The following is a 21,881-nucleotide window of genomic DNA, read 5'->3' as shown; positions in this document are numbered from 1 at the left end:
TTGCTTTTACATTTGAAATGTCTTTTTTAAAGGAAAAAAAGAGAGAAAGATGAGTGCCCGGTACTACCAGCCACGAGCCGACGCTGCCCAGTCTGGGAGCTCGGCTGTGCCTGTGCATCAGGGCGATGCAGCGTCCGCCCATCCCGCGGGGTGAACAGCCGAGGGGCTCACACACCCACCGCTCCTCCTGCGCCCTGCACATCCCGTGGGATGGGTTTAGCATCCCCTGACCCCAACAGAAATTTGAGGTCCGTTGGGTAAGACTGGCCTCTGCACAGCGCGTGGGTTTGGGAGGGAGTGAGCTCAGGCAGCGAGGCGGGCGGAAGGGCTCGCGGCGAGCATCCCTGCCAGAAACCAGACATCTCACGAACACGAGACCCCGGGCAGTGCTATCGGTGTCCCTACAAGCCACAGCACGCCGGGATGTCGCTGCTGCCCTGCCAGTGATCGTGTCACGGGCTGCAGCAGCGGAGCCAGCGTAGCTCAGCAGTACAGAACATCCTTGCTGGCTCCGGCGCGGGGGAAACACGATCGCGCTCGCAGAGCCCCGGCAGTGACCGCGATACGCTCGGGCTGGCTGCTGCCAGCCTGGGTTTGACTTTCTTTTTAACAGGCTGCCACACGCAGCATTCTGGGTGACAAGTGACAGCTTTGTTGCATTAACAGCGCTCCGCCAAATGGTATTACTATTATTATCTGTTTTCGTGAGTATAATAGATAACGTGGCTGCCCCCCTCCAGAATAACCTGCCGCTTGAAGGAAAGATCCCAATTATTTGCTGAACATCTCAAGCTGTGATAACACAAGACAGGACCGTGCCATACCAGAAAGCGTTGCCGTGTGTTGCACACACCGTACCTGCGTGAAGCTTCTTGCGTTACGCCGCAGGATGGCTGTCACTGAGTCATCCTGTAATTGCAGGAAGAGATAACAAGCAAAGGCAGCGCGCTGGCAAAGCCTGCCCAGCCCAGGTTGTTTAAAAATACCTAGCCCCAGCCCTCATGGCTTTCCGCAGCGCTGCTGGGTGTCGGAAAGCCCATGCTGCTGGCGAGCATGTGCTCCCTGTGGGCTCAGGCCATTGAAATAACTGCTGGGATCTCTTCTCCTAAAACTCGAGCCAGATCCCAACTGGGAAGTGCTCTGCCACACTGGAAAAAACACCGCAACACACCCCGCCAGTGACCTCCATTTCGTGTTAAGCACAAAGACATCTCACCACCCGTCAGGAGCATCACCCTGCCCGCCGGATGGACCCATCTGCTGTGATGAACCTGACAACACTGGAAATAATAATAATAAAGTGTCCGTAAAAGCTTGCCCAGGGATGGGCTGAAAGGGCAGCTGCCCCACGCAGACCAGGCTTGGATGGGGCTTGGAGCAGCAGTTTCTGACCCAGAGGAGAGTCAGAGGACCCTGGGTGCAGGTGCTGGCCCCATCAGTGTTCACCAGCATGAGCGGGGGGGGAAAGTACAGACAGGGGAAGAGCTTCCCAGGATCCCCAGGTCTACTCTCCCGTCACCCCGACTCACCCTCCCGAGAGGCAACACAACCAGGGCTGGCACGTTTGCTGCGATTGCTCACGGTCTGCCCCGAGCGCCCCAGCCTACCCTGGGGAAGGGAGACCCGTCAGAGGAGCCAAACCAGCCCGCACACGTTTCTTTTGCCATGACTAACAGCTTAAATAAACAACCTGGTAAACACGCTAATTTTACTTTCAAAACAAAAACAAGAGGCAAAGAGCTGCAAAGCCCAGCTCTTCTTCCTTGGGTGAAGACGAGTGCGTAACTATTGGCGTTTGTCCTCTCGGTGCTTTCACGAGTTGCCAGCTTTTTAAAACCTGGCAGCCGCTACAGGACAAAGTGACATATTTAGCTCAGGAGCGAAAACGCTTCTTGCTTGTGAATGCCAAGAAGGGGAGGGAAAGGAATAAACCTACAAGGGAACAACCTGCTGCCCCACAGAGCGAGGCTGGGAGTCTCTGCAGCATCATCTCGAAGCCGGGGGCACAGAGCCTGTCCCTAAAGCAGCACGGCTCTGGGCATGGCTGGCATTGGGGTGATTTATAGCCAAATGCTCTATTCTTGCATTTGAGGGTCTGCACATCCCATGGCAGGTGGCTTTCCAAGAAGTGCAGCTCCAGCCATTGCATCTTGCTCGCGCTGCAAACCCCAAGGCTGAGCCCTGGCACCTGGGGTTTGCTCCTTCTCTGCTTAGAAATGGGTTTGGGCAAACCCCACCCCCCCGAAATCCCAATGCCAAGAGTGGGTGAGCAGGTTTGTTAGCACGAAGGTTGCCTGCATCGACCTGGGCCCTGGTTTTACAGTGAGGCTGAACTCTGGGGCTGGCTCCAAGGAGCAGCACCTCACCTGCACCCCCAGAGCCATCGCTCTGTGGGTCCGACAGCCTTTCCCCATCACTCCGAGCTCACACCGTGGTCACAAAAAGGCCCTGAGGAACCTGAATCCTGCAGCCCCTCCTGCTCCCCATGTGCATCCCAACCTCCACCTCAGAGCCCAGACCTGACCCTGCCGGGTTCAGGGTCTCTCAGTGTTATTGCCATCAGATGCAGATTGAGATGAGGCCATTCCCTGAGCAGGGTGCTCTAAGGATCTCACTTGCTGTTTGATGACTCCTCTGGTGTCATTTCAGTAGCAGGTGGTGGAACAGGGGTAAAAGCCTATAAAATGTTTAACATCCCTTTAGCTTCAATTTATCTGAAGAGAATTCAAACAGCACAATTTCCCCCCACCATCTGGGTGCCACTTTAAAAGACATTTTCTCATATCATTGCAATTTCAGAAAGTCTTGCTGTATAGCTATGGAAATGCAAGATGCTTCCCCTAAATTGTGCATCAGTGTGAAGCTTTTTAAACCTCAGCTGCAGCTTATAATATATTTTGACAGCTCACAGACATCTCCTGAGAGACTTTCCCAGTTCCAACACCACCCATCCAGGAGAGTCCAGCTTTGGGCACCGCAGTCCCATGAGACAAATCCCTCTGCTTGGTTTTGTACCAATTTCTGCTTGTTTTTTTCTTGTTTTGCTTCAGTAATGGGAAGATAATTCCCTTGGAGAGCTTTCAAGCTGCTTGCCTAAACACTTGAAGCTGTAGGCTATTGCGTGTGGGTGCACACAGGTGCATGCATCTGTGATTTGTATTTCCCACTCGTGCACCCTAAAATAGCTTAGAAACATCCTGAGCTACTCCAAAACCTTAGAGAAGTCTGAAAGGTCCTTATAAACATCCTGCAAGTGGGCAGCCTGGGAGGGGAGAAGGGCTCTCGTGATATCCCTGCTGCACTCGCCCCAGCCCGCTGCAGGGAAAGCTGCTCCTTGCAGAGAGCTGACCCCAAAACACAGCTCGATGCGAGAGGGGCTTCGGTGCCAGGACGAGACGCCTCCTTCAGCCCCCCAGCCCCAGGGGAGACTCCCAGCCATCGGCCAGGCAAGAGGGACACCCCAGACCCCAGCTCTAAGCCTTGGCTTTGCTGAGCTCCAGCCAGAGCCTCGACCCCTGCCAGCACAAGCAGATCCCCTAATCCTGGGGCAAACGCCTATGACCAGCGATACACAGCCAAATCTTCAGAAATTCCCACTGTGTGCTGTTCAGGGACATCAGGGACATTTACAGTGGAGAAACAGACGTCCCCAAGGGACCAAAAAGCCATCTAAGGGCTGAGGATCAGCCTTGGTACCCAGCGCACGTTGCTTGATGGGGGCCTCAGTTTACCCAAGGTACAGAGTGGGCTATTTCCAGTCCTTGAAATTCAGGGTGCATCTCCCAGGTTTGCACAGATACCATCAGAAACCAGCCCTGGGAAGTCGGGTGGATGCTGGTTCCCTTGTGCTCTTCCCCAGACTGGCTCCTGCCGGCTGGAGCCCCTCGCAGCTCGCCAGGGAGGAGCTGACATGCCGAGCACGCCTTCGCGGCGCTCGCCCTGATTTTCAGAAATTGCAGTAAATCAGTATTGCTGCAGAATGGCCTCTTTTTTCAGCTCTGGCTTGATGTAGAAAGGAAAACAAATGGAGTTTTAAAATGCAGCTAATCAAGGAGTTAAAGAGAGGTTAATCCTAATGGATTAATCAAGTCGCAGGGGGAAGGGAAGGAGGCACAGGCAGGGAGGAGCAGAGAAGCAGCCAAGGCTGCTCCTGCCAAGGACGACGGCAAGTGTCAGGGAGAGATTGGAGACTGTGGCGATGCTCCTTCTTCCACCCGGCCGCATCCAGCGTGAGGACCACACAGGTCTGGTCTAGGAGTAACAGGCGAGTCCTGGGTTTAGATACACCTTCCCTGAGAAAACACTGACTCCTCAAAGCATTCATTATCATCCCCTGGGAAAAATGTCGAGCAATGTTTGACTTCACCACCCTCACCTGCTGTCCATCATCTCTATTCAGACACCAATAGGTGATAAAACTTGGGTAGTGAGGCGGCCCTGGCTGGTGTTGACACCCCTGCAGAACCCTGGGGTGACTGGAAAGGGGGTTTTGAACAGAGCAGAGCTGCCCTGAGGCTTTCCACCACCTCCTGCAGAAAGCAGCACCCACCATGGCTGCCCTGACCACCCTGCGGCTCCTGCAGCCAAATCCACACATCCTCCTGCCCAGGAACCCAAGACATCAGCACCCACCTCCCGGCACAGCCGGGCATTCTTCATGGGGCAAAGCCTCTTTGTAGGCAGCTAATTGGGCTTAGGCATAAGAAGGGCTTGAACATCATTAGTGACAGCGAAAGCAAGGAGGTTTAAAGAAGGTTATTAATGATAGACATCAGTGTACACAACAGCATCATCGCCAAAAAAATATTAGATCCATTAAGTATCATTATCAAGGCCTGGAGCTAATCATTTAAGCCTAATGAGACTAATACGTTTCCCCAGCACTGGCAGTAACACGCGTTTCTTGGAGGGAGGCAGCAGCCAGGGAGGCTCAAGCCGTGGTGTCTCGGCAGCATCACCACTGACCCTGGCACCAGTGCCCATGCTGGCTCTGGCCTCTGTGTTCTCAAGGGCTGAGCCGACCCAGGTGCTTTCAGAAGCAATTCATTCATTTCAGCAGGAAACCTTTTGCTTTGGCAGCTCAAAGACCTTCTGGTCAATGATGTCCTATGTGGGCGTTTGACACATCGCAGAAGGTTTTCCCCAGTGCCCCGCTTGCAGCGAGCCCCATCCTCGGTGTGGGTCAGGCTGGTGCTGCTGGTCTTTGCTCCCTGGGACCTTTGACTCGAGTGTTAATGCTATCGAGATCTCCCAAACCTCCCTGAGCTGGTGCAGGAGCAGGGGTCCAAGGTGTCCCCCTCCAGCACCCATCTCTGGGGCTGCCTGGGCACAAGCAGGATACCCATCCTGCTGCCTCCTCCCACACCTCCCTTCTCTCCCTTGTTTTGAGCAGCTCTTTGGAAACCAGAGGAGAAATGACTCCGAGCCAAGGCGGTCACGATGATCTCACTGCTAATTATGCAGAGAAGTCATTTAGCTGTGGCTGTGTGTGATGAAGTGATATGACAGAGAGGAACAAACCCCCACAGCCACTTTGCGCATCGCAAATTGAAGAGGAAAAAAACCCCAAAGCTGAGTGCCTCAACCTGTGCCTGCCCCTCTGCGAGCCACTGCGGGTGCTGCACCGCCCCCAAACCCACTGCAATTAGGGACAGGAAGCTCAGATTGGGAAACAATTAAAAAATCCCATTAGCTCCGCTTTCCCCTTGCCTTTGTCTGGGTCTCTTTTTTCACCCTGGTCCCAGCAGCAGGATCATCGCTGCAGCAGGACTCGCCATCACTTTAAAGAGGAGCCTGGGATTAGTGCCGGCCTTATTAAAAACACTCACTCACACCTCATTTTACCTTAACACTGGAGATGATTTAGCTTGATTTATTCTAATTAGTTGTAATTTATTGTTTTAATGAGCTCTTCTGCAGGCTTTTTGTGCTTCACAACCACCCTCCTTGGCTGCTACAATACGTTTCAAGGAGGTCTTTTAATAAGGAGAGCTTTCCAAGGCCGCCTCAGATAGGAAGCTTTTTGTTGCCATATGAAAGGAGAAAATGAAGACAAAATTTGCCTCTCCTCCAGGATGGGTTTGCTGTGGAGCATCTGGCTGGGAGCAGGAGGTTGCACTTCAGCACGCCACCCAAATGGCAAGACAGCCCTTAATTACCAGCAGCATTTGCAACTGGGTTTAAAGACTGACAAAAGAAAACAAATAGGAGAAAAGTCTCCTTCCCCCTGGCTACAGCTCATTATTCGAGGGAGGAATTAGATATCACAGTGCCCGGGGGCAGCTGCAGCTCCATGAAGGGTTTAGTGATGCTTGACACCATGGTCACACACAGTGTCCACCCAGGAGGGTCAGTGCTGCTGGTGGGGGTCACCAGGCTTGAGCCCCAAAGCACACCCTGTCCCCTCCCGAGATGGGTATGGGCAGAAGCACCCAAACACGACGCCATAACACCCCACCAGCATTGCTTTAGCTGCTGAGGTCTCTCCTCCCCTTCTCTCTGCTGGGATGGGCAAAACTTCAAGAACTTCTCAGTCTGCTCCCAGGGTGGCCATGGCAGTTCATGGCCAGGAGCTCCTGCTGAACTTCCCAGGCTTTGATTTAAAAGAGATAGAAGAGCCCTCTGGTCAGCCAGGGTGGGTTTTTCTATGACATTGGGTTCTTTCATTAGAGAAAAATAAAAGTTTTTGCTTCTCTGTCCCCACAGCCATCACGTGGCAGAATCTTCCCTGTGGAGACATCCAAAGTAAAGCAGCCAAGATTCGCTTTGCAAGTAGAGACCAAAACTGCAACAAAGCAAAACCTCCAACAGAAGAAAAACTCCCAAAGAAAAACATGGAAGCCCCAAACAATCTCAGCTTTAGCAGAGAATCACCTGGATGGTTATGGGACGTTCTCTGGGGGAAAGGGGACCGACTTGTACCAAGGGGGCCTGGGTTTGCATGAGAAGTAGCAAGAAACCCTCTGGAACCAGGGGATGCTCTGGGAAGGAGAAACAACCACAAGTGTTCCCTCAGCCCCCCTGTGCAAACCCAGATAGATAACCTGCAGGAATAGAAACCAGCTGCCGAGCAAGAGCCCAGAGAGCTGCAGGCTGCCTGGAGGGGCCGAGGGGAGGACTGCGGCATGGGGGACTGAGGGAGAGGGATGCTGGAGGAGAATAGGCTGAGCTCCTGCACGCCCGTGGCACACACGTGGCTCAGAGCTGTGCAGAGGCTTCTAGAGCCAGAGGCACAAACATCCCTGTTAGCCACCCAGGGTCTGTGTAGCCGCCCAAGGACCCTGCAGCAGGATCTGACAGCACACCGGGAACGAGTGGGAGACCTCAAGTACCTCTCTGAGGGCCAAGCCAGCGAGTGTGACCTGAGCCGAGGGCAGCGTGGATGCGGGAGCGATACTCGCCCAGAGCGGAGCCGGACACAGCTCTAGGAGCTGCTGTGCCATGGCCACGGCTCTGCCCAAGCACGAGCCGGCTCCTGCCATAGGAGCTGGGGAGCCAGAAAATAAGACCAACCCAGTTCTAGGAGAAGAAACCGGGCCTCTGGAGATGCCTGGTGTATCCGGACAGCTCTGGAGCTTCATGTGGATTATTTACCCTGCTCTGCATGCTGCCAACCAAAATAAATCAATTCGGCTTTTGCTTCCATTTTAGGAAAATAAATCCTCTGGGACAGGCTGGGAGCCGGTGCCCTGTGAGGAGACACGTGCTCGCCCAGCCTGGCTCTGGTGGGGTGTAAACTGGTGCTCAGAAACTGCTCGGCCCCGCTGGCCTGTGCTCCTGCCTTGCCGGGGGCCGGTGGTGCCGGCAGAGTCCCTGTGGCTTCCTCGGCAGCTCAGGACAGACGGACGGACACGGCCGAGAGGTTTATTCAGCCTCCTGCAAACCAAGGCTCCTGGCGAGCTCTCCCAGGGCTCGGTGACCTTATCCTTATCTCTTCGCGTCCTTCAGCCCGTCTGCAGTGGCCAGTTCGGGCAGCCGGTCCCCCGGGGCCGGTTTCCCATGACGCAGCCCCCTTATCTCACTGCGCAGCGTTCCCAGCCCCGAGCCCTCCCCATCAGCCCATCCCAGCTCCGGGAATCACCCGCTTGTGCTGCGGGAGGAGTCACCACCATAAAGCAGCTAGAAAAACCTTTCCCAAGACAAAAAGGCAGCACAAACCACCTGCAACTCCCACCCAGGTGCCCAGGAGGGCTTTGCCAGGGCTTAGAGCTGAGCTTGCAAGCTTATGGTATTGAGATCCATCAAGAGCTGCTGGGTTTCCACGCTCAGCCCCAAGCCCAGCATCTCCTCTCCCCAGAGCAGGCACACATGCTTCTGCTCCGGCTGCTGCCCTGGCACCCATGGCAACAAAGAGCCTCATGCTAATTGCCCAGCACTTGACTGCTTAATTACATCAGCCCCTTTCAGATGGGAGTGTGTGTTTTATCAGAACTGACTTCTTAGAAAGAAAAAACCCCACACCCCTCTTTCCCACATCTGCTCCTCTCCCCTCCCTGGCCAGGGGCACAGCCCCATGCTGGGGGCATCAGCATTGCTCTAAAAGCAAGATTTGAAAGGCTTGGTTAGGATGGCTGCTCCACCTCCTTCAGCAGTAAAAATCATTTGGCATTGAATGACGTGGATGTCGATAGGACTAACACCGTTCCCGAAGGAAAACCAAGGGAGCACCAGCCTCTGAGTGATTTGGACAGGGCTAGTAGAGAGGTGCTGCTGCAGCTGCGGTGCCCTATGCCAGGTGAACTGCTGACAAACACAGTCCTGCCCCTTCTCCCACATGAGAGGGGTCCCAAAACGCACAGCCCCAGGTCTCGGTCCCTCCCAAGCCCCTGGGGTCAGACCCACGGGGAGCCCACTGCTCCCTGCCCAGGGGATGCTCGCCCACAGCCACATCCTGCACACAGCAGTTCGCCATTAGAGCCAATATTAAGCCATAAGCCATGATGTGTTGTGACACCACCCGATGCAGTGAAATCGCTATAAACCCATGAAATGTAATCGGCGGAGCGGCCATTACAGCCTTGTGTTACGGTTCTAATGGCTGCAAGCTGTTATCTCGCACGCAGGCTGAGGATAAGCAAACAGCTCCCGCTCCCCCAGCCTTGGCTCTGCAGCACCCCGGTACACCAGAAACACCCCTTTCCCCCCCATCCTCCTCAGACACAGGATGATGCTGACACAGAAACACCCCAGCATTTCCAAACTTATTTTGCCTTTTGCAGAAACACCAGCAGCCATCACTTGTTTTAAAACCTCCTTCACTTCAATAATCAGGTTGTTAAAAAAAAAAAGCAGATCTCCACTTGCAATTATTTCATTAGTCTATGGTACTCCAGACAATCCAGCAGCTTGAGAAGCTGCTGGCTGCACGGGTCCAAGCACACTGCCTGGGTAAGAGGTCCTCAGCGCTAATTGCCGATGCCAACCTCAGCCATTAAGAAATTATTGCTAATGCAGCTTACAGCGGTCTTTATAGGACATTATTAAGGAATCATCAGAGAGCAGAACCAAATAAAACAGAAAGTGATTAAAGAAAAAAAAATCTTCCCCCAAAGCACATGATCAGGAGGAGAGAAAGCTAGGAGCCCTTACCCGTGCTGCAGCCCCACAGGCTCCCCTCGTCCCAGCACCACTACAGCTGCAGCCTGGGGACCTCCCCATATACCCTGGGGTGGGCGAGGTGCTCAGCTGTGGCCAATTCCCCCCACAGAGCTGCAGCTGGTCCCTGCTGGGGCAGCCGTCTTCTGCCACCCAGGGGGTGCACAGTCAGGGCTCTGCGGGACCACATCCAGCCATGGATGGGTCACCCCAGGGACACATGTGCTTCCCCCAGGGTCCTTCCCATGAAAAGTACAGCGAGGGGATGGGGTGCCAGGGACAAAACTGGAGTTGGGGCTGGGGATCTTTCTTCAAAAGACTGGAAAAAATTAATTCTTTGAAGGGGTGAGGAAGCAGAGGGACAGTTTGTGCTGGAGAGGTGTCACCCATGGGGCACAACAGCTCCAAGTGGCACGAGGACACAGGGCCGGAGCTGTGACTCATGACTTTTTTGCTTTCCATCCTGGTGTTGGTATTACATTTCAAGGATTATATTTTATTCATAAAGATTGCTGTGCTCACAGCTGCGCCTGACAGAGCTGCCATGGCTGAGCCCGGGGCTGGCTCCCGCTGATGGGCCTGGGGGTGTTGTGTCCTGCCTGGGGGGTCCCAGCTCCGTAACAACTGTTGAAAATTGAATATAATATATAAAACCAAGGCAAGAGCCCTCAGGTGCCCCTCTGTGACCTGGAGTGCGGGTACCACCGTGGCCCCCGGCGCCGGGGTGTACGGCGCGTGATGGGCTGTTGTTGGTAACCGCAGCCCGAACGAGCTGCGGCGCATCATGTGAGGTTGTATTTTTAACTCCGAGGTCCTGCTGACATGGAAAACCGGGTGCCCGGTCCAGGTGCTGCGCAGAGCGATGGAAAAACTCCCGCCGCCCATCGATACCTCTGCTTTGCCGACCCCGGGCATTGCAGTGTGTGAACAAATCTTACCCGGTGCTTCGCGTGGGAATGGCTTTAAGGTTGTGTCCAGAGCCCAGCAGAAACCTTGTGCTGGTACCTCCACGGGGGAATTAGCTGGGAAGTGCTGCCCTGCAGAGCTGCCGGTGGGGAGCTGGCAGAGTGAGATGGAAATGGGGATGATACAACTCGCCTTTCCCAGCTCCGAGGCTCATTTAGCATCCCCGAGCAGGAAAAACATTTGCAGCCCCTCAAGAGGGTAAGGAAAGGATGAGCCCAGGGTCCTCGCTGGGCTTGGTGCCTCTCTGGCACAGTGTTAGTCGGGACTTGGCATTCACAGGCTGCAGAAAAGGCTTGAGCAAATGCTTCAGCTGCCCATCAGCACAAACATCCCCACACACCCCTCTCCTCCTTCCCCCCATGGGGAGGACCCTGCGCTGGGCTGGGAGGTGGCACATGGTGGCATCCCCACTCCTCCCCACCGCCCTCCCGCAGCCCTGCGCCCACCCCGCCGGGCTCAGCCCTGACAAGCGGAGGCTAAGAACATCGACTGGGTTTTATTCCTTAGGTCTGACAAGTAAAAGCACAAATTCTCTTTGGAAAAAAAAAGAAAAAAAAAACAAAACACCAAACCCCAAAACCAACGTTCGAACCACGCGGACGGTTTGCGTTTCTCAGGACGGAGGCCGTGCCGTCAAGCTCTGCCACCGGACGCGCGTCCTTTGCAGAGATGTAGTTTAACAAAAAAACAACCCACGGAGGAGGAAAAGACACAGGGCTACGGGATTCCACGTCTATTTGAGAGAAAAAAGGGCCCTTTTTTGCTATCGTTATAAATATCCCATCTGAGCGACCCAGAGCACAACATAACCGTAACGAGGACATCCGTTCTGCTCAGCTCCACGGGCACAAAATCTCTACCGGCACCTCAGACCGCTCCAGGCCCTCAGGGACGGTGGCCTGGCACCCGGTCTGTGTGCCCTGGCTCCCCACTGGTCCCCCCGGGGGGTGGCGGGTGCTGCTGTCCCTGCGAGCGGCACCCGTCACCCTTCCTGGGGGCTGCCCGGCCGCCGCGCCGCAGGGGACGGGGGAGCGGGGGTCCGGGGGGGAGAGGGGACAGGGGAGGAGGGCTGCCGGGAGGGACGTGGGTGGCCGCTCAGGCGCAGGTGGCCTCCTGGCTCTCAACGGGGATCTCGCTGCCGCAGCCGCCCTCGCCGTACTGCTGGTAGGGGGGGATCTGGGGCGCCTCGATGATCAGCAGCCCCTCCGGCGACAGGGAGGCAAAGACCGTGACGGGGTCCACCTCGTAGGGCAGCCTGCGGGAGGGAAGGAAACGTGAGAGAGGGTTTGGGAGTGGGGGGGGGCCACCTCACAGCATCCCCCCATCCCTGGTGGGCATCGACCCTTGGGGAGCCCACGTGGGACCCCCGGCGCGTGGGGAGCCGGCAGCCCCGGCGCGGGGCTCGGCAGAGCCTGGGTTATTCCTGTAGCGCCCGGGAATGTGCCGGGGATATTTACAGCGGCCTCCTGGCCCCTCCGGGCGCTCTGGTTAATCTCCCCAGCAGATGTGTTTGACGGGATGTCACCCCCGCTCGGGCTCCTGCAGAGCAGGAGTAAATCATGGCGGCGCCGCGGCGCAGGCCTTGCCCGTAAAAGGAGCCGCGGTGCGGGCAGGAGGAGCGCGGCGCTCGCCCCAGCTTTCCCGCGGGACCTCGGGATGCGCAGGGCTCCTCTGGGCTGGAAAAGCAAAGCTGAGCTGCTGCCAGCGGCCAGACAAACCCTTCCCGTGGCTTGCACTTTGCTGCCTCTGCGGGGTATCCCCGGGAGCCCTGTGGCCGGGGGCTGCCCCAGCGGGGCCAGTGCCTGCCCCCACACTCGCCTTCCCCCTGCCCTGTGCCGCTGTTGCTGCCAAAGAGAGCCGGCATGGTGAGTCAACACGATAGCGATCTGACTGACATCATCCCGGGACAGACATGGATGTACAGATGTACATTCACACACAGGGATGTATTTTGGGGCTGACGATGGTGTCAGCCTGTCGTGCCCTGCTGAACCCCAGGGATGTGCTGGCTCCTCGCACCCCTCCTGCTCCCCGCACCCTGGGGCCGCTGGTACCTACTGGATTTTCTTGGTGAAGTTCTTGGAGACGATCCCTCCTTCCACCTGCTGCTCCTCGTGTTTGCCTGCAGGGAAGGGCAACACCCCACGTCACCACCTCACCAGGAGATTGTTTTTTTCCCCAACAAACAACAACAAAACCCAACAGGACAGTTTCCAGAGGAGTTGTTTCCCTCCCCCAGTGCAAACCCTTCCCTCTGGGGAGGGCTCAGGGAGCCTCTCCTATGTGGGGAAGGAGATGCCGGCCATGGCACACCCATATTTCCAGGGAGAGCCTGGGGTCTCGCAGACTGCCAAGAGCTGAGGCTTAAGAAAAAGCTCCCAGATGTAATACAGCCTTTGGAGGTGGCAGTGACCCCCCGCCTTGTCCTGCTCCCCAGGCTGGGCTCTCCTCCACCGTGCTGTCAGGCTGGGGGTCCCTGTGCCTGGGGCATCTCTGAAGTTAAAACCATGCTGGTGGCTGCCCAGATCCCCTGCCCTGTGGTTTTCCCCCTGCGATGCCATGAGCCCCAAATAACCACCCAGGGCCACGCTGGGGGGCAGCCCCCAGCCCCTGCCTGGGGGGGACCCCAGCCCAGGACACTCGGGGGCAATGCAGGATGTCGGTGCGGGGGTGAAGGGATGCTCAGGGCTGAGTGCCCGTGGGCACCCCCGTTGTGGTGCACCGCACACCCACTGTCCCCACCATTAATTGAATCTTTAGGGACGTGCTGCTGGCCAGCTCGTCCCCAGGCTGGCGGCTCTCGGGGCAGGGGTGGGGGCTGTGGGGTGGCTGCCCCCCACTTCCAAGCCCCGGAGTTGCCTCTCTCTCGGCCCCTTTAAAGGGAATCTCCCTCCGCGCCGGCCTCACCCCGGCTATAATTAACCCAGCCAAGCTGGGGCCCCTCTTGGCAGCTCGCTGCAGGGTGCTGCTGCTGGCTGGGAGGTGGCCGGGCCAGAAAGTGGGGAGATTCACCCCAAAGGAGCCTTGGCCTTTTCGTTTTTGCAGCAAACCACCACGGCTTGTGAGCCAGGTCCCCCCATGGCACCCCTGAACTGCCCCAAAGCCCTACCGCAGCCCTGGCCCTGCTGCCGAGCACGGGGCTGCCACCGCTGCCTTAAAATAAACGTGATTTTTGGCATTTTAAGGCAATTTCTCGAGCCAGCACGGGCAGGGCAGGACCGGCTACTTTTCATGCCCCGTCCTCCTCCTCCCCGGTGCCTTTGCTCTCACCTGACACCTCGACGTAGCCATCCTTGGTTTTGACCGTCAGCTCCTCGGGTTTGAAGCTATGCACGTTGACGCACACCTTCCAGGGCTCGCGGGGAAAGGGCACGGGGCTGCGGCTCTCGGGGTACCCCCCGAAGCAGGCGCCGTAGCCGGGGGCCATGGCAGAGGCGCGGGCCATGCCAGCGCGCAGGGGACCCGGCCAGGTGGTGGTGAGCCGGGGCCGAGCCCAGTCGGGCCAGTCCGCCGTCAGGTCCCCAGGGAAGGGCGACATGCCGAAATCATCGTCCAGCAGACGCGAGGTCAAGCCGGGCTCCCGGAAAGGGTCGCGGATGCTGCGCCTGCCGGGGTAATGGCAGGAGAAGGGCATCTGGCTGTCGGCCATGGCTTCCTTCGGAGGGGTCCGAGCGTGTCCCCGGGGCTCTCCCGCGGAGCCTCAGCCTCTGCGCGGCCGCTCCTGGCTGCGAACTTCCCTGGGGAGCCCGTCCCGGAGGAGACGCATCCACCCCGGGCGGGATGTGGGTGCTGCTGTGGGTGGGCGCCGCAGGGACGGTCCCCTCCTTCCCCGGCACCAGGTGAAGGACGACGGAGAAAATCAATGCAGGGCTGAATCCCTGGGAGCCGGAGGAGCGCAGGAAGGACGGAGGGAGCTCTCTGGCCGCGAGAAAACGCTTCCTGTCTGGCTGCGATCCCAGGGACCAGGAGAGGAAAATAAAACTTCTCAGTGAGAGAGGAAAAAAAAAAAAACAATAAAAACCGAATATCCTGAGATTAAAAAGCTTATCTCTCCCCTCTCGCTCCCCAGCACTTTATGTGCGGCTTTCCCTGCCGCTCCCGGGTGAGAGCTGCAATAAATGCCTGAGCTCGCAGCCGAGAAACTTCTCTAACCTTCCAGCCGCCGGGCGAGAGCTATTTATACGGATTTGGGAGGAGGGGAGGTGTGTTTTGCAATTCCTGCCCTGTCAGCCGAGTATTTTGGAGAGGATGAAACAGCCGTGGAGAATCTGGGCTGCGGCAGCTGACCTCTCCCGATGGCCCGAGGATCCCGGCTGCCGCGGGGCCACGGCGCTTCGGCAGCTGCCCCGGCCCCTGCTGTCCCCCAGCGCCCTGTGCCCAGCCCAGCTGCCCAAAATAGCCCCCGAGCTCAGGGCCGGCTGCTTTCACCCCAGTGTCACCCGTTAAAAATACCCGCCATGGTGGGGCTGGGCCAAGCTGCTTACCCGCACTGTAAAGCCAAGTGTCCCCGTGCCACCGAGCAGCCCACTGTATCGGGCAATGGGTCACTGGTGGCACCCTGGCACGGGGTGGCAGGACCCGGAGGGTGGATATTTGGGGGATGCTGGGGCAGGGGATGGACCCCTTTTGTGGCATACAGAGTCTTGGCCACCCGGGTTGCCCAGAGAGCCTACAGAAACGTCCCCTACCCGCAGGAAGGAGAGGGACCCTGCCCAGGGTCCTTGCGGCGCTGCTCGGCACCTGCCTCCTCCTCGCCCTCCTCCTCCTCCTCGCCCCGCTGCCGTCGCCGTGCGCGGGCAGGGCGAGGCGGTAATCACAGCCGCGCGGCGGCAGGGCTAATTACAGGGCAGCGGTGGGGAGCGGGCAGCGTGCCGTGGGAAGGGGCGCGGCAGCGGGCGAGCTCCCGGCGAGCATCGACCTGGGCAACACGGCCCCGACTGTGCAAGCGGGGGGTACCTGGGGGCAAGGAGGGGATTCCCGTGGAGGTGGTCCAGTCACAGCTCGGGTGGGTGATGGGATGCGCCGGAGGATGGGATGTCATCGATGAGGGTCACGCTGGATACGGGACCACTTCCTCATGCCGCATCCTCCCTCCTGGCTCTGCCTCATGCTCCGTCTCTCCAGCATCTGCAATTTTTCTAATAGACTTGATGGAACTAATTACAGCAGGAAGGCTTTAATGCAGCGCAGGCCGCGCGGTGGCAATTCAGCTGCTGGTCACTCCAACGGCATTAATCACGCTGCACCGACGCGGCATCCTTGGGGGAGGGAGCTGCCTCTCCTCGGCGCAGGGCAGGGCTGCTCCCCTGGGCTCAGCTCCTTCGCTCCCCCCATGCATGGGGACAGCTGGGCATCGCGGGGGTCTTCCGAGGGAGATGCCTGGAGATGCCTAGGGAGGTCCGAGGTGCTGGCTGAGCACCCCTGGGTGCAGGGAGGTAGCTGCCAGGGAGGGGCAGAGTATCCCCCTCCACCCCCTTGTCATGCCCAGCTGCCCCTGCCCGGACGAGGGCTCTTGCGACCCGGTGGTGACAGCAGGGTGTCCTGGGGGACATCGCCACACACGGAGCCTGAGCTCGGCTGGGCACCTCTCACCTTGGCTGGGGAGCGGGATCACCCCAGCACCCAGCTCTGCACCCGCTCGGGCAAACGCTGGCCCATGGGGAGAGGAGGACAAGCCCCGAGGAGGTTTTGGGCAGTCCCATGGTCCTGCCGTGTTTCCAGGAGCCTCCCAACATCTCCAGTTCTGCGTTTCCCCTCGTAGCTCCAGGCCATCCTCCCTCCCCGGCCAGGAATCCTCCCTGTCGCCTTGTTTATCCCGATTAGTCACACATCCCCTCCCGCGGGCTCTCGCCCTCTCTGGGCCATCCCAATTTAGCTCCTGTTGTCACTCCAAATCTCCCGGCTGCCTCCCGCCGCCGAGCCGGCCCCACATCAGCTCTGGGGAGCGCGAAGCAGCCTCGCAGCCTCCCTTCTTCTCTGAGTGACCTGGGGACGCTGCCCCGTGTGCCCAGGATCTGTCTGTGCTGCGGCCAGACCCTTCCTGGGTGCCCCTCTGAGCCCAGCATGGGGACCTGGCCCAGTGCTCCTCCTCCCCTGTGGGACTTCCAGCCAGTCCCAGGGAGCACCCCAGGGTGAGGGGCATCACCTGCAGTGCCGGAGAGTTCCCCCCACCCCGTTGCTTACCGGGGAGCACCCTGGCTCCTGTGGAGACGGCCAAGGTGACCGCAGCGGGACCCAGTGGCGCGGGAGCACCATGCAGGGCTTGGAGCAAGGGCTGTGCGGGCAGGGAAGGGCACGGCCCCACGGAGAGCACCGGCGAGCCCCAACGGTGACCTCCGTGGTGAGATGGCTGCGGTTCTGGCTTGGGGTACCGGTGCCTGAACAGGGCGGGGGGATCCGAAGTGCTGGCAAAGGGCAGTGGAAGCCTGGCCTGGCAGGGAAGGGAGAGCTGCCAGAAATACTAGCCCACAACTTTTTTTGCTTCAGCCAGTGCCCCGGGGAGCCGGTCCTGGGCAGCTGAGGCACTTGCCCTTCCCTGCGGAGCAGCTGAAAGAACCCAAAATATACCACCGCCCACAGTCGGATCCAAAAGGAACATGACAAACAGGGCTGTGATGAGAAGGAAATACTGTCCGAGCCTTTATTGGAACCCTTTTCCTAACCAGGCTAACAACTCAAACACCCTAGGAAGACTAGAGGACACAGTATGCATTTCGATGGAGAGCAAAGGGGGTTTTACAGCGAAGTCAAACGAACAGACGCGCCGGTGTCATCTGGTGAGGAATCAACCAACAGGCAAGAAAACAGAGACATTGTTTCCCTCACGGCTTTTCTCACGTCTCGGCCTTTGTGCTAGATCTTCTCATTCCCTGGGTTTCGAAGGCTGGTGAGGTTCAGGGTGTTGTTCTCTAGGCCCAAAAGTCAGGATGCTTGACCGTGGAGCTGTTGCCACGACAGCAGAGGTACCGGTGCTGCGGAGACCCTCCCCGTCATGTGCAAACTTCCAGGTAGCAGCAAAAGTCATGAGAATTCTTTCTTTTCTGGTAAAGAGGTAATAAAACCCCACTGGACACTAAAGGGCAAAGTCTTCACTTCAGCACCTGAATCCATCCCTTTCTCAAGCAAATATCCCGATAGCCCCAAGGCTGAGCGCCCTGCGGCTCCTGGCCAGCTCCACGGGAACCTCACCTGCCAATGCCGGAGCCACGGCCACCCTCCGCCAGCCCAGGCAGCTCTGCCCATGGAGGACAAACACCTCCCACTTGGGTGAAGAGGACAATGGCTGTGCCATCGGTGGAGTGACACTGGGGCAGGTTGTGATTTTTAGCACATCCCGTGCTTTTTTCAAAGCTGGGGGAGGACGCCTGCACCAAGCTCTGACATGCGTTAGAGACAATGGGAGAGACCTCCCCAATGCTGTCCTGGCCCCCTTTCCTGAGCTCACGTCTGGTTCTGGCCCAAAGCTCGAGGATGGGGGCACAGGAGGACATGGCACAAGGACAAGGGTCTCAGGATGGGGCAGGGTGGACATCCTTGCTTCCTGGTAGAGACCACAGCAAGTCACTTCAACCCTACCCCCTTCCTTGCATCGCTGAAAGGGCAACAAGTCCCCCCTTCCCCCAATAACCACTGAGAGCCCAGAGGGGGTCAGTGGTGGGAGATCAGAGATCTCCGGGGATCGTTGGCGATACAAGCAGCCCTACGCGGCACGGAGGAGGAAGAGCAGGGTCATTCCTCCACCACAGCCAGCCTGTCGCCTCCAAATGCCCAGCACCTTTCCAGGGGGTTGTGATTTGTCAATAGAAGCTGATCCAAGAAGATGGAGGATTTTCCCCTGCCTTGCTCACCTCCATCTAAATGAGGTTTCTCCCTAAATCACTGTGGTTGAGCTCCAAATAAGTCTAATTTGTCTCCAGATGCCTCCATGCTGGCAGGTGCCAGCCTCAGTAATTCATCTGTCTCATAACCTCCCTCCAATGTATATGGCAACACCTCCAAGGCTCCTACCTTCATGGACCCAACGGCAAGACCCAAATAGCTTTTTAAAAGTAATGCTCAATAAATAGAAGAAATAAATATTAAACAGAGGCCAAGTCCTCTCAGCCTGTTCAATATATGTACAATGCATAGCAAAATAACGTTGATTGGCTGTTGCAGACAAGTTTGATACAACTTCAGTCCCCCAAAACAACAAAAACATTGAGAAAAGTTGTGGTCAACATAAAGCAAAGCTCAACCGAGTGCCGTAACCCGTGAAGAGAAGAAAGAACACAACAGTGCTTTGAGACCTTATCTTTGCTTTCCTGCAAACCTGCAAAGATTGTGTTGGGTTTTCTGGAGTCTGGCCCCAGTGCTGGTGTTGGGAGAGGAGGGACGAGCCTCCCTCGTCGTGACAAACCCAGAGCCAAGGCAGGTCCAGGGAGCAGGGAGAGCCGACGGCACGACTGTGGGGTCAGGGGGACATTTGGGAGTAGGTGCTGCAGCGTGTGCTCTGCCAGGGAAAGGCAACCGGGGCGCTTGTGGGTTGGAAACAAAATCGTGGGTGGGAAAGAGCCTCCATCTTTGAGGAAAGCAAAACCCTCTGAGACAGGGCCTCCAAAAAGTGGCTGAGATACTTTCCTGAAGCCTTGCTGCTCTGGGTGAGGCCGTGGCTGCAGGCGAGCGGTGGATCCTCCTACACCGAAACGACCGAGTTGCCTTTCCACCAGGTGAACGCTGCTCTTTACAGAGTGCACCAGCAGCAGTCTGAGATGCCAGACGTGGAGCAAAAAATCCATAAAAGCGATGAATGAACGAAACATTAAAAAAAAAAGCACTGGCAAAAGGCACCGAGACAGAAAAGCTCACGGGCTTCTCGCAAACTGACGGAAAACCCAGCTGTCCACGGACAGGGAGGGTGATGTTCCAGGTGGGACTAAAAATCTTAAATAAGTTAAAAAATAAATACCACCACTGAGGGAAACTCATATGTATATGCACATGTGCACATATACATCTACACGCACATACACGTACACACACAGATTTGGTTGGGTCCCGTCACCAGAGGCTGGGTTTTGCAAGCGTCTTCAGCACGAATCACTCTCTCACGGTCTCACTTCTTTAGTTTTTCCATGGGTGGGTCACGGCTCGGCGATAAACACGGCAGAGGAGTCCTAGCGACGGCATCCTCCCGGGAAACCAGCGGTGCCTGCGCGGGGCAGCTCGGTTTCGGGTTGTGCGCTGGCTGCGGAGCCAAGGGAAACAGCGGCGGTGGCCAGCTGGCACCCGGCCGGCGCGAGGCTTCCCCGCAGCGCTGTGAACACCCCGCCGCTCGGCCAGCAGACCCTCGCTGTCACCTCCGTGAGGCCCTAGACCCGTTTCTATGGTCGCATCCATCACGTTCCTGCACAAATCTAATGAGAAACCCTCGATTTTAACATCAAAACAGACAAACAGCTCTGCCCTGCGTCCCTCTGGCCATCGCACGCTTTCCGCCCTGCTCCGGAGAGCGCAGACAAAGGGACACGCTGGCAGCAGGAGGGACCGTCACTCCTCCAGCCACCTCGCCGAGAGGAGCCAGCGCTGTAAACCTTTACATGAGAACAGTGGCATGGATACATTCAAACAAACAAACTGATCCAAAAATAACTTATTGTTCCAAAAAAAAAAAAAAAACCGAAAAAATAGAATAAATAAATACTGGTAAGGGTGACCACCTGCATCCATTCTGACATACAATTAAAAATAGAATAAGAATAATAATAATAAAAATAAATAAATAGATAAATAAATAAATAGGTTTACTCCAATGCAAATCTGCTCGGGAACGCCCAGGAGCATTTAGCTGCCACGGGCTGTACAAGCAGTCCTCGGAGCGTGGATCAGCCAGACGGGTATGAGAGCAGCCATCAGCCCTGCGCAGCCCTCGGAGTAATCTCCTGTCCCACAGTCGGCGGGTGCTGCTGCCCTGATGCAGTGCTTTGATCATCCGTCCCCAGTCCCAAGGCGCTCAGGTCAGCGCTGTGTTTGGTATTTACACCAGTTGCACAAAGCCCCTCTTCTTTTCTTCCCCAGTTTGTGACCTCCCGGCTCGCTGCTCCCTTGCTACAGTTGCACGTTAGGGGATGTTAAGGGGCATGAGGCTACTCTTGAAACACTGGTAGATGTGGGGTTTGGGCTCCCAGCACTGCCTTCGGGTCTTCCCTGGGGAGCAGAAGGACGGGGCGTTTCAGCATCAAACTGGGAGAGACTCTTCGGGGAAGAGGCGTGAGGTTTTCAGCCCTTCACGAGAAGGGAGCTCACTGCAGATGGCCACGGGGCTGCTGTGAGGGCCATGGCAGCAGCACCCCACTGCAATGACACCCCGTCTTTGACCCCTCGATCACAGCCCTCAAGCGTTTGCTCAGCCCTACCAGGAATGCTTTTCTCTATGTCCTAGAAAGTGGCCTCTCAGGATACAGACACGTGTCCCCACCAAGCCAGTGACCACCCCAGTGCCCTGCTCTCTGCCTCGGCCACCCTCATCCTCAAATTATCTGCAGGGAGTGAGGCAGGGGATGAGGGACTGGGAAAAGGGGGGTTTTGGGGGGGCGAAGGCACAGGACAAGGGGGACCAGCAGTAGGAAGGATACTGGGAAAAAGGGACCCCGGCATAAAACTTCCCCTCGTACCACCCAGGTGGAAATACACCCCACGCTGCTGTACTTCCCAGCAGGTAACAGGTTTATGTGCTTGCTCAGGCGATCGCCCAGCTCCACCACACACCGCGTGGCACCCGGCCTTCCTCCGCTTGAGGCTTTGCCCTTCACCTGCTGCCAGCAGGACTGGGGGGCTGTGGGTAACTCTTTAGCTGGGGGAGGGCTGCATTTCTTTCTACCCCCTCTCCTCCTCCAGCAGATGCTGGCTCCACTTAGCCATTTCTGTGACACTCAAACGACACACCTCCTTGACTCACTGAGCCCAAACTCGTTAATAATCATGCAGGATGGAAGGGGAGGGGATGGAAAAAGGGAGGGAGGGAAGTCTTAAGCCCAAATTAGCGTCTCTAAGCACCCAGGTGTTGTAAGAGAAAGAAACTCCTCAGCACCAGCTCAGCCTGTGCTGGGAGAAGCCTTTGTTACCCTGCAAAACATGGTAATTGCGCAGGCAGCTGGGCTGGCAGGGAGACAAAACCCCAGGGCCCAGGGCTGCCTGGGCAGGCAGGGCCCTCCTGGGCTGCCTGCGGCTCCCTGCAAAAGCAAGCAGTGAGTGGGGGTCCCTTTCTGTCCCCCTGCACTGCTCCATCCTCCCATCAGCAAACTGGGGTGTGAGTGCATCTGTCCTAGCTCGGTGCGGGCCTG

General features: G+C 57.2%; 1 protein-coding gene across 1 annotated transcript; it reads right to left on the bottom strand.

The window, feature by feature from the left end:
- Positions 1 to 11,037: 11,037 nt before the first annotated feature.
- On the bottom strand, positions 11,038 to 14,743 carry HSPB8 (heat shock protein family B (small) member 8). The gene is made up of 3 exons (XM_068412428.1): positions 13,831 to 14,743; positions 12,619 to 12,682; positions 11,038 to 11,815 (listed from the first exon to the last, which is right to left on the bottom strand). Exons 1-3 carry the CDS (start codon positions 14,207 to 14,209, stop codon positions 11,656 to 11,658), a joined length of 603 nt encoding a protein of 200 aa, XP_068268529.1. The 5' UTR covers positions 14,210 to 14,743; the 3' UTR covers positions 11,038 to 11,655.
- Between the last annotated feature and the right edge of the window lie 7,138 nt (positions 14,744 to 21,881).

Source organism: Nyctibius grandis, chromosome 14 (assembly GCF_013368605.1).
Source record: "Nyctibius grandis isolate bNycGra1 chromosome 14, bNycGra1.pri, whole genome shotgun sequence".
Taxonomy (NCBI): Eukaryota; Metazoa; Chordata; class Aves; order Nyctibiiformes; family Nyctibiidae; genus Nyctibius; species Nyctibius grandis.
This window is presented reverse-complemented; position numbering and strand designations above follow the sequence as displayed.

What these genes read in the sequence shown, in the direction of transcription:
- HSPB8 (XM_068412428.1), bottom strand. Translation starts at nt 14,209, where the DNA reads ATGGCCGACAGCCAGATGCCCTTCTCCTGCCATTACCCCGGCAGGCGC. An exon ending in TGGCTACGTCGAGGTGTCAG is followed by an intron (nt 12,683 to 13,830) that starts GTGAGAGCAAAG and finishes CCTTCCCTGCAG; the next exon opens with GCAAACACGAGGAGCAGCAG. An exon ending in AACTTCACCAAGAAAATCCA is followed by an intron (nt 11,816 to 12,618) that starts GTAGGTACCAGC and finishes TCCCTCCCGCAG; the next exon opens with GCTGCCCTACGAGGTGGACC.